The sequence below is a fragment of the Artemia sp. Qi Xiang Cuo genome, chromosome 2 (genome assembly GCF_049724085.1).
Source record: "Artemia sp. Qi Xiang Cuo chromosome 2, ASM4972408v1, whole genome shotgun sequence".
In the NCBI taxonomy this organism is placed as follows: Eukaryota; Metazoa; Arthropoda; class Branchiopoda; order Anostraca; family Artemiidae; genus Artemia; species Artemia sp. Qi Xiang Cuo.
The window spans coordinates 49239155-49251833 of record NC_142795.1 but is presented as its reverse complement, the minus strand read 5'-3'; the positions used below and the strand labels follow the sequence as shown (position 1 = coordinate 49251833).

The 12679-nt window shown below is 37.8% G+C and overlaps 1 protein-coding gene across 1 annotated transcript in view; it reads right to left on the bottom strand.

The window, feature by feature from the left end:
- LOC148955321 (8-oxo-dGDP phosphatase NUDT18) overlaps positions 1–12679 on the bottom strand; it is a 210832-nt gene that overhangs the window by 157500 nt on the left and 40653 nt on the right. Inside the window, 2 exon segments of the mRNA XM_089101510.1 lie at positions 8556–8676; positions 11690–11880. Of these exon segments, the coding sequence (XP_088957636.1) occupies positions 8556–8676; positions 11690–11880 (312 nt within the window).

The window sequence follows — 12679 nt, the reverse complement described above, 5'->3', positions numbered from 1 at the left end:
CTGGTTGCAAATATGACATCTCAGCAATATACCAAGAACGACTGAGAGTATTAAGTTCAAATTTTCGGGGCTACTTCTATTACTACTTCTGCTCGTAAAATTTACAAGATCAAAAGAGGGTAATTGTATCCAGGCTGTAAAAGAGCATAGATATAATTTTTAGGGAAAGGTATTAAGTTTTGTTTATCAGGTCAACTAGAGGATGTATATGAGTGACTAAATTTAACACTGCTATTTGTGTCATGATTCTCAAAAGAATTTGTGTTGTTAAAAATTGCTGAAAAGTTTCTCCAGCATATAAACAGCAGGCCAAACTATAAATTCTTAAAGTGAAACCGGAAAGATTCAAACTATTAATTTCATTTTCCTTGAAAAAGGCTATGTCAATATAAAACGAACACAAATTAATTTAAAATAATTTCCACAAAATAAATTTTAAAAAAAAAGTAAAGAACTCTATTAAACCAAAATTGAACAAAAATAGAATCAAATAACCTGCAAAGCATAGAACTTCAAAAAATCAGCATCAATAAATAAATTAAACCCAAACGAACAGAAATTAAAATAAATAACAGAATCAAGCTCAAAACGAGCAGAAAATAATATGAATAGGGTTCAAAACCCCTATGCTTTCTAAAAGCCAGAATATAATTTGCACTTTACTGAAAAATCAAATGAATGTGCATTGTCAGTTTAATATACATATGCTGATATTTATTCCTTAAAATCTTAATTAATTTCTTATTTCTCAAAGTTATAAAAGCGAAAACATTTAAAAGAATTTTTTTTCCGTTAATTTTTTTTCCAAAAAACCAAAATACTTTCGACACAAAGCAACAATCACTAATTGACAATGTAAAGTCTTATATACAAACTAAATTTACGGAGCCTTGGCAAGATGAGGGTGCAGGAGCAATACTTTGGTTTTGTTATTTGGCCATCGATGAAACACTATGGTTCTTGGTCCTCATAACCTTAAAATAGTTTTTTTTTCCCACGAAGAATTATTTCCTAAAGAAAAAATGATAACACGTTCCTTATATCTCCTTACACCCAATCAATGGTCTTACTTCAAAAAGTACGTTCCGTATACAAGCTTATAGAAGTTGCTTTGCCCCAAAACATTAAACCTAATCCAATCTTTATTGATATTTCTGCAAACACAGTACATATATAAGACTGCGGTATTTTCCCTCAAGACAGAACACCTACGAATACCCTGTTCGCAAGGAAGGATATCCACAAATATACGTGGTACAGCAACGATGGCCGTACAAAAAAAAAAATTATCGACTACATCATCGTCTGCCGCACGTACAGGGCGACTGATATTGGTAACACAGACCATCGCCTCGTCGTCACTAACATGCGATTAAGGCTCAAAGCCCAGCGTACAGAACCAAGACCAGTCAAGATCGATGTCTGTCGTCTCTGCGAGCAGGAGATACGGTCCAAATACGCCATTGATGTTTCGAACCGCTTCAACGCACTCCTGTCATTTGAAAGTTGTGAGGACGCATGGCTCTCCTTCAAAAAGAATGTCCTGGAGTCAGCGACAGTAAATGTCGGACGGAAAAAATGTGCTAATAATGCATGTATCCAGTCAGATACGCTTGACGTCATAGAGCAGAAACGCAAGGCAAGGTTACAGGGTGACATGCCGACTTATAGAAGCCTCACTGGTGTCCGCAACAAACTGATACAGCGAGACAAGAAACAGTTGGTGGAAAGGAAGGCAAATGAACTGGAGGGTGCAGCCAAGAAAGGTGATGTTTGCAGTCTGTACAAGCCCCTCCGTGATCTTACAGGCGAAAAAGGGCCCTCTGTTGCATTTGTTGTTTCCGTTGACGACCAGCCACTTAGTGATGAAGCTGCTCAGGTCAGCCGACGGAAAGACCACTTCTCCGGCCTCCTCCATGCCAAAGCTGTAGCGCAGACAGACCAGGAACTCACAAGCCTAGCCGCCAACACTCGGGAGCTGCTGACAAAGACTCAGAAACTCCTTTCACGCCTGCAGAAACAACAAAGAACAACAAAGCGGCAGGCATATGCGGGATACCCGCTGAGCTTTTGAAATATGCCGGACCCGCTATGCTACTTTGGCTCCAGATGATGTTCTCTGTAGTGTGGCGCACTGAATGGATCCCGAAGGACTGGCGAGCTGGCATAATCCTGCCCCTTTGGAAGAAAGGGGAGCAAAAGAATCTGTTCTAACTGCAGAGGCATAATGCTTCTTTCGGTGCCTGGAAAGCTATTTGTTATGACCCTGCTGTATAGATGCACGAATATCCTCCGAAGAAAGCGGAGAGTCCGGCAGGCTGGGTTTATGCCCGGGAGGTCCACTGTAGAAAAGATCTTTACTATGTGCCAGCAAATTGAGAAGACAAACAAATTCGGGAAGAAAGCATACCTAGCCTTTGTTGACTTCAAGGCTACGTTCGACATGGTGGATCGCAACTCGCTCTGGCTGATGCTTCGATTTATTGGGATGATTGACAAACACTGCAAGCTGTTTGAGAAGCTCTACGAAGAAACGGAGAGCTGCGTTCAAGTCAACGGCAAACGGAGAAGGACATTCGGTATCAAAAGCGGTGTCCACCAAGGGTGTGCCGCCGGCCCAAAGCTTCTCAACTGCGTCACAGACTATGTAATGACACGAACTACGAATCACCTGCCCTTCGGTCTGCAGTTTGGAGATCAGGTTCTGACGGATACCGACTTCGCAGATGATCTTGCTCTCGTTGCCGACTCAATTGACTGACACTCTTGAAGTCCCACAGGAAGAGGCAGCAAAAGTGGAGCTGAAAATAAACTGGCTCAAAAATAAGATAATGGCAATTGAGCCCACAAGCCCTGTCCCCCCCCCCCAACCTCTAATTCCTCTTCAAAAAAAATAAAGATGCTTATCGATTCTTACTTAAAATAACTTCCAATGATAGGAGAAAAAACCCGCAACTATGAAACGTTGCAGCCTGCTAGCGTATGGACTGTGAAGTTTAACCATCTAATTTGGGAGCTTCCAAGGGAAGGTTGGGGGGGGGGGGGGTCAGAAATTGCATACATCTCTAAGAATCTACGCCTCCTCATCCTATGCCTCTCGTTGTCTTAAGATGCTTGCCCTACAAATTTTATACAAATATTAGCACTTTCGAGCAAGGTCAGAAAACAGACAAGCATCTCTAAAAGGCACAATTCTCATATCCCATTGGTCCAAGATACTTCCGAAAAACTAAATTGATCTAAATTAGAGCATTTATAGGAGCCCCAATCATAAATGTGAAAATCCATTATGATACCGCATCACAATGCAACACGGCTACCTTTTAACTATCTTTCCAGCGGTGGGAGTGGGGAATCGGAAGGGCTGCTGACCTACTTCGGTTATCATAGATTGATAAATCCTTACACGATTCTGGTTCAAGCAAAATGTGATGTCCCGGCCATTCTGGTAGGAAGTTGGCAGTTGGAGGGGCATGGGGTAGATATGGAGGGGCAACGGAACCATTGATGCCTCTATTAGCACATATTGAACATACTCCCGTAATTCCACTTGAAACAAAAAGTACAATGTCTACTTTTCTGCTAAAAAGTTAGCAGAAGGAGGGGTATGTTACGGACACACTTCGTGCATCCAATCATACACATTGATGACCATTGCGCGTTTCCGCGCAAAAAAAGACATAACAGAAAAACATTACAATAAGTGCCAAGTCGAATCAAACCATTCATTCTAATGTACGTTAAATGAAGACAGTCCTCTGGTTTACATTACAAACCGAAACAATAAAAACATCATTTCGACAGGAATATACATATTAAAGGAATTGGATGCTGATTCCAAATGCTGATTCCAAATGCAGCATTAGTTAATTTCATGTACACCTATCAAAGTTATTGAGTAGGAGGCACGGACCAAGGGGGGACCCAGTCCCTGGGGGTCCTTAATTGAAACTGGGGCAATCTCGCCCGGGGGCTGCAAATACATGCGGAGGAGGAGGAAGGCCCCTCGTATGTAAACTCTGCAGGGCTCACCTGCATATCGGCGTGTGGACACGTCCCGTGAGTTATAAACCTTCTCCCAGCAATGGGTGAAATTGTATAGTGAAGCAGAACATCATTGAAGGAGGACCATCTATATGAGAACAACTGCGGAAGGGCGGAGGATCCAGATTTATGGACAACGGCCTCTAAAAAGTGGTGGAGAGTGGCTTGCCGCCACCGCCCATTTAGCCAAGAAACCACCTTTCTTGAATATCATGAAAAAAGGGCTCAGTATTATGCAAACATCTGCTACCGTGTCCGGGGTAACCGACGAACCCTGGAGAATCAGCTGGAGAATCAGCTGATTGTTTGGTCTTCCCAAATTTCTGTTCAAGGCTGTAGCACTTATCAGCGCGGACGCTTTTCTAAATAACTTTATCATAACGTGGCATACTCTAGTTCAAGGGCTTGCCTTGCATCAGCGGTAAGTGTTGAGAAGTATTTTCTTCAAGTCAGGCCTCTTCTTGACCAGATACCACGACTCATCCGTTCTTCCTTCGACGACTTTCCAAGTCAAGCATTTTTTTTGGGGGGGGGGGCATGGTCAGATTGTCTGATAGCTGTCTAAAATGCCTTTGGATTTTCACTAGCCCAAAGGCTTCTAGCCTGTTGGAAAGTTTTAGAGCAAATTATGACCAGATTTCATGGTCAATCAATGATATCAAAGAAGGCAAATAAATATATATATATATATATATATATATATATATATATATATATATATATATATATATATATATATATATATATATATATATATATATATACACGCAACCTCAGAGAATGTTAAGGGGTATGTTACGCTAAATCAAAAGGCACTATGTGCATCTAGTTTATCACAAAAAAGGATCTGCAATATTTTAATAACGACTGAGAGTATTGGGTTGAAACACTCAGAAAAGTGGTTGGATCCCCCTCCTATGCTTTTTTAAATGCAATCCCTCCAAAAATATTTGACCAAAACTTTGAAAAAGACATCTTGTTCAAAATCGTTAAAAGCTCAAATAACTATGTCTATGGGGATTATATAACCCCCCAGAGCTTTAGAGAGGGGTGCTGAACCCAACAAAACATACTGTGTACGTGCTAATTGCCAGGAGGACGTATTATCAAGATCTAAGGAACGACTTAGGGTATTAAGTTGAAAATTTCAGGGGATGTTGAAGAGCTATCGAAAGATAACCAGCTTCCGTTGCCCTTTTTAGAAGCTCCCTCTTCTCATCACCGATTAAAATTTTGAAAAAGCGATTTTGTTCAAGACAGTCAAAAGGTCTACTAACTGTGCCTCCAAGGATGCAATACCACCTATAGCCACCCGGGTAAGGATTGTAGATCATGCAATTTGCCCTTGTTTACATGCAGGATTTATCATTACGAAAAGGGAGGAATTTTTTATTCCAGGTGTGTTCGAAAAGGCTAAGGGTATTAACTTCGGTGAATGTTGAGGGGTTGTAAACCAAATGTAAAAATAGTATTTGCATCCTGTTTATCCAAAAAAAAGTATCTGCAATATCAAAGCTGTATCTGAGGGTAGTAAGTTTAAACTTACAGAGCTTGATGAGAAGGTGTTTAAAAGTGGTCGGAGGGCAAGCACTCCGTCCCATCCCCTTTTTAGATGTCCTACCTACAAGGATCTCTGAACAAAATTTTGGAATAGCCATCTTATTCAAACTAGTCGTTCAAGTCCAATATCTATACCTCCGCGGATGACTTAACCCACAGAGCCCTTGGGGCAAGTGTTGTAATTTACATAATTTGCCCATTGTTCATGTGCAAGGTTATCAATTGGGCAAAGGTAGCATGTTTGATCCCGAGTCTCCAAAAGGCTATGAACATCAAGATAAGCTTTTAGAAAATGTTGAGGGGGATGTCAAATAAAATCAAAGCACACTATATGCAGGAAGGCTTTCCAAAGGACACAACAGCAATGTATAAGGAACAGCTAAATGTATTAAGCTGAAACTTTAAAGGCATTTCGGTAGGCATGTTGAAAAGGAAGGTAGGGCAGCCGCCCCTCCCCCTCTTACCCTTTTAGATTCTCTTCTTAACACTGATAGGGATCATAAAAAGCAATTTTATTCGAATTTGGCCAGTGAAAATACAGTGACAAAGGGAATGTTTAAATAGTTCTTGCGGTAAAAGCGTCACAAAATAACTTTAAAAAATAAACTTTAAAAAATACTAAAATATTTTGTTCATTTACTCTTTGCTTCAAGGCAACCAAAAAAAATATACAATTAGAAATTAGCTTTTTTGCAAAATTAGAATTTTGATTAATATTTGTCTTAAATTTGGTCCTTTAGTGACAAGTCAATATTAATTGTTCATTCAATTAGGGCCTTCGAATAAAATCACAAATTACTCAATCATTATCTTCAAGATAATTTTTAGTTCTTCATTTTTTATTTTTATTTTTACAGAAATCAATTAAAAATGAAAAGACACTAAATATATTTTTTTTTTTTTTTTAACAAAAGTAAAAAGGGAAGCTATGTCTTGAGCAGAGCAAAAAAACTAATAGATATTATAATGAATAATCAACTAAAAGTTAAAAGAAACAGATTTTAGACTTTATAAAAAATGAAACGAATAATGAACTTATAATGTACAAAAAATATAAATGATATTCAACTCACAATCAGAACGAAAAGAAATTATTGGATATATAAACTGGGAAGTAGTCCCCTTTGTAACCAAATTATATATAAGAAAAAAAACAACAACAGATATTAAAGTTATTAGAAACTCATATTAGACTTAATAAAAAATCCAACCAATAATGAACTTATAATGTCCCGAAAATGAAACAGACATTCAAGTGAAACTCAAAACCAACAGAAATTACTAGATATACGTTCGCACTTTACTGAAAGCAATATATATTAAGTGATTTACATTTTATCATTTTTACATTGAAAAATAATTAAATTAATAAAAGCTCCCGAAATTAATAAGATTATATTTTATAATATGAATCCAGTTCCATCAGGCTGATATACACTTAAGTTCCATTCATATTTTCTTCATTCTAAACAAATTCTTCTAAAATGCACAATAAAACCAAATATATTTATCATTGGAGAACTTCACTTCAAAGAACAAAATGGATTTCTTCAAAAATTAAAATTATTCATTGTCAAACTGTAATTTAAGTACCATTGCTCTATATGTTTAGACGAAATAGACCGATAAAGAAAAATTTAGACATAAAAATGTTTTTTTTTTAATATGTATATTTTCTTTTGTGTGATCTTGATTGTCATTGGAATTTCAAGCTTCAATTATCATAATTCTAGTTAATAATTAATTTGGTTTTTATTTGTTATAACATCAACAACAAAGCAACAAAGAACAATGACGTCCCAGGACTAATATATGTTTACAAAAACAAAACAAAAATGATGCTTCCTTTCGCTTTTCTTCCGTTTTACAAATTCTAAACTGTAAGTTATTGGAAACAATACGCATTTCGAACAGTTTTATTTTTATAGGGGCATATCTTGGATTTTGTTTCAGGGGAGGGAGTATGAATTGTTGGGAGAGGGGGGCTACAAAAACACTTCACAAAACACATCAGAATCTAGTTATATACATTTTTATAGCTTTTTTTACGAGTGGAATTGAAACTTTGAGCGAGGGGAGGGGGGAGGAGTGCTGAATCCCGATAACACCCTTTACTCTGGATACAACCTTGAGTTTGTAGTTGACAAAACATGCGTTTTTTTAAATTTTGCTTTCAGTAAAGCGTATATGACACTCGCGCTATAATTGGGGTACAAGGAGGGCGACTTCCCAGTTCATATGTCTAGTAATGTCTGTTTGATTTTAGATTGAGTTGAATATCAGTTTTATTTTTGGTACATTAGCCCTCAATTTTATGGCTTTTAAACATTGCATCATTGGTCATGTGTGAGCAAAAAAAGCTAAATAATGTAATTACTTTTTTTTCAAAATTTAAAATACTAAGCCGTCAGTTGGAATTTCCATTAACAAGCCACAATTAGACTTCTTGTAACGGTATTTGTTTATGGAAAAATTTTGCTTAGTTTTAAATTTAATGTCGCTCTTTATATCCATTAGAAAAAGCTTCTTTTTATTTTAAAATTAAGTAAAAATAGTAATGGCTCAAAGACATAGATCTGATTTCAAATCCATGATGTTTCAAACCCCGGTAAAAATTTCAGTTTAATTGTAAAAACCCAGTTACAGGTCAGGCCAGTTTACATGCCTGGACCACCATTTACGGAACTACCGTCTCTACACTCACATCTGCAGCAAAGTCAATTTTACCTATGTCTTATTTAATCCTAATAGAGTCAATACTGCATCTGCAGGCCTACAAGGTGATACATTAAAACAAATGCTTGGGATCGTGATCAATTTCTTAGCATTTATGAAGCATAAGACCTCACGTTTACATTACCTAATATCCGCAATGTAAAAATTGTAGAGATAGCCAGCAAACAGAAACAATAAATAGACAAAAAAGAAGAGAAACAAATGTTAAATGGTACCTAAAACATCACCAGTCATTACAAATCTGAACCAAGAGCCTGATGCAGTTTCAACGGCCAAAAGAGTAGTTGGCATAATCTCGAGCCCAGTTTCTTCCTTAACCTCACGTTTACAGGCAGTCTAGAATAATTAATACAAAAAATTTAAATATACATCTTCATATCACAGTTCATACGATTGCGTGGTCACTAAAGAGCTATGTGTCTCCCCTGTATTATTGCCATTATCATTATCAGGGTTCTAGAATAGGTGAATGTTAAGAAGACTAAGTCACTAAGGCTAGGAATAAGTGAAGATGAAAAGGTGACGTAGGGTAACGAAAAGATTGAGAGATGGACAGCTTCACTTACCTTGGTACTATTGTTAGTAAAGACGGTGGGAACAGTGAAGATGTTAAAAGTAGAATAACCAAGGCTCGGGGTGTTTTTTCACAGTTAAAAAAAGTTTGGAAGAATAGGAAGAAAAGTCTGCAAACCAAAATTAGAATATTGGAATCTACAGTGATGACAGTGGTCAAATATGGTTCAGAAGCAAGGGCCCTCCGAAAAGCGGATGAATGTTTACTAGATGTTTTTCAGAGAAATAACCTACGGATTGTTCTGGGTACCCGGCTGACTGACCGTATTCCAAACAGTTCGCTGTACGAAAAGTGTGGTTCAAATCCCGCCTTCTAGGGTATGATGAGAGAAAGTTTGAGATGGCTAGAGTACGTTCTGCGGATGAAGGATGACAGATTGCAAAACAATTGTCCTTTGCGGCCAACCGTCTAGGGCTAAACGGAAAGCAGGTCGTCCGCGGTTGGGGTGGGAGGATGTCATAAAAAAAGATTCAAAGGAAATGGGAACTTCATGGGAGGGTGTCAAGAGGGAAGCTTTGAATAGATTAGGATGGAGGAGGAGAGTGCGTCGCTGTGTTGGCCTCAGGCGGCTTGGTGCTGCGTTGAGTTGTTAGTAGTAGTAGTATTTTAGGGAGAAGATGATAGTAGAGACACGGGGAAGACTCATTAGGTCGGGAATTGAAAAGCATAGTTCTCTAGTTCTTGAAAAGTCTACCGAGAGGAATTTTACGTGGGGAGGGATTTTCAGGGAAAATTTCCCACGGAGGAGGGGGGGGAGTATTTACCAGAATGGTTTGAAAATTGATCAAAAATTAAATGAAAAAAACACAAGTTTTTTCAACTGAAAGTAAGGATCCACATCAAAACTTGAAACAACAAAATTATTCAGTATATGAGGGGGGGGGGGGCTTACCTATCCTCAATCCCTTGATCGTTATCCTAAGTTCTAATGTTGCTCCTTACTTTCAGTTGAAAAAACTTGTTTTTTTACTTTAATTTTAAGCGGAATCACACTTATACATTAGACAATATATACAAGAATACACTATTCTATACTAGTTGAGGCAAAAGGTGAACCCATAGGCGATAGCCCATCCGATATGCCTTTGTCTTTCCTCCACAAAACTATCTAGCAAAAACGTTTTCTAGTATGTTTAAACCTTGTTCGAACTAGAATCACACGACAATTTTCAATAGCTGCTCTTAGAGAATTAAACTAAACTATAGGTCCTTCCAATACCCCAATCAACTTTTGTGCAAAAAAACTAAGCATATTACACCCTCTTTGAGCCAGAGTCGTGCAAGAATTTTAATCTGTATGATTGGCAGACGAAAGTAGGCGTGTTTTCCACCCCTTACAATGGCAACTTCATAGCAGAACAGTAGTAATTTTGCATCTTGTTTGAACCTGAATCGTTCAAACATTTCTATTCTGTATGATTATAGAATCAAAATGAGACAGTTGCCCCTTTAATACCCTCCATCCCTATCATGTACAGCTTTTATGTGGAAGACATGTTGCAGTATGATTAAATCATAAACGTGTGATGATTTTTAAAACGTGTGATTTGAGATACATGCTGGACGCATGATCCTCTCCATTTCACTACGAGTTTTTTTTTATAGAAAAATAAGCATGTCCCCTCTTTGAAATGGATTATTATAACAATATTCAAACTGTATGATCGTAGGTACTAAGTAGGCACATGCCTTCTGGAAGACCACCTCCACTTTCCCAAATTTTACCAATTGGTTTTAAATTAATGGGGTAAGCAGCCAGGGGCAATGGGACACAGTAAAAATTTGTTTTAAAGTTCACATTCCTTTACCGCGATTTCCACTCCGCTTGAAACTTATACGGTAAGTCATTTTGGGACAAAAAGACACGCCGAATCGATTTTTGGAGATGCCCACCACTTCTAAGCCCCACTTACACACAGCTACAGTCAACAGTCACCTACTAAATTTCAAGTGAATGAGGACACTTGAGTGCGGAATGTAAGTATGGCTCACAATTGAGGAACAACTCTAAAAATCCATCTGGTCGGTTCTCTTGACCAGAAATTACTTGCGTTGTTATTGCCTAAAATTCTTTATTCGAAATCTACGATGCGCAACAGACAAGGTAAACAGAACTTTACGTCTCTGGATACTGACTGGCAAGACAAAACATGTTCTAACTTGACGCTGCTTGTCTCAATAGATTAGGGTTTTGTACAGACTAAAACCAAATGATTGTCCCATAAGCAGTTTGTACTAAAACAAATTAATTCACCATACCTTTTGGTCAAACCTTTTATGATCACTATATTTTTGATATATTTATGAAATTAGCTTTTTTGGCTTTTAGAATTTTTAATTCTGTTAATTCCGATTTTATCTGTTGTTGGTTTTCCCGCGTTATTTTGGTTCTAGGTTTTGGTTTCTTTCAATTTGGGTTTTTACTTGTTTTCCTTTTGCTTTCCAAGTTATTTGTTTTTATTAGTTTTGTTTCCTCCGTACTTTCGTTCAGAGAATGTGAATGTTTTTAATTGTAACTATATCTTATAGCGCAGAAGAAGCGAAACGGTTGTTCTCCCGAAATATTCGTCTTGTTTTATGCAGTATTTCAGCTGACCTTAAAACCCTTCATTCTCGATCTTTGTTTCTTTATTTTTATTCTCTCTCAAATAAACATTATATATGTACAGCAAGTTTCTTCATTTTTTAATCACTGTTCAAAAAGTCAAATTTGGCGCCAAATTCAAAAACAGAAACTACAATTTAATAGCCAACATTCCACAAATAAAAATTTACCTCTAGATCTTCACCGGCTTCCACTCTTCCGGCTGGAAGATACCACTGTCCAGCGCATGAACTCTTAGCTTCTTGCATGAACAGTACCTCACCAGCATCATTCGTGATGGCAGCCATTACTATGTACGTAACAGTCCTTTTTGTAACAGGAACATAATTTGCAGGAGCCGACGGAGTGATTCCTTTAGCAACTTAAAAAAAAGTTTCACTCAAATTTGAAATAACAAGACTTTACTAACTTATCGTTCCCAAGTAACAAGCTGCATAGCAACAAAACAGCCAAAATCATAATTTTGAGAGATGGGAGGGGGTAAGAATTTAAGTAGCCAAACGGATGCTAATATCAATTCATAATCAATTAATTTCACCACCAGGGTTTATCAATTCGTTTTTTTCTTGGGAGGGGGGTGGAGAGATGAGGATTTCAATACAGGCGTAGACAAGATACGGTTTATGGACAACTTATATGCTTAAATATCGCTAAGTAACGAGGAGGCGGTTCAGCAGTGGCTCGCAAGGCAATATTTTAATTTCAAGAAGCTGAAAGGGTGAATTTGAATTTTTCAGGGAGTGTTGGGGTAGAATGGGAACAGCAAGTGAACCTTGATTTTTGACTGGGAGACAGGCAGCAAAGGCAGGGGCAGGGGCTAGAAATATTTTATGTGATCATTTGAAAATTTTTTGTGCTATACACCCTTGTGGGACTACAACCAAATGTCGACCAAGTAGCAATGTAATTTGAAAGACACTATTTGTACCAAGGTTATCAAAGCACAATATCTGCGTTCTCTCAGGAACGACCTTTGGGGTCGAGTTTACCTTTAAGCGTTGGTGGGGGGGGGGCAAGTGGACCTCAAATTACGAGTTAGGAGAGGGGCTAACGGAAAACCAAAAAAAATACTATAGGTATTCTGGTTTATTAAAATAGTATATCTGTAATATCTCTAGAACAGGTTGGAAGGATCGAACCGAAACTCTCAGACTGGAGAG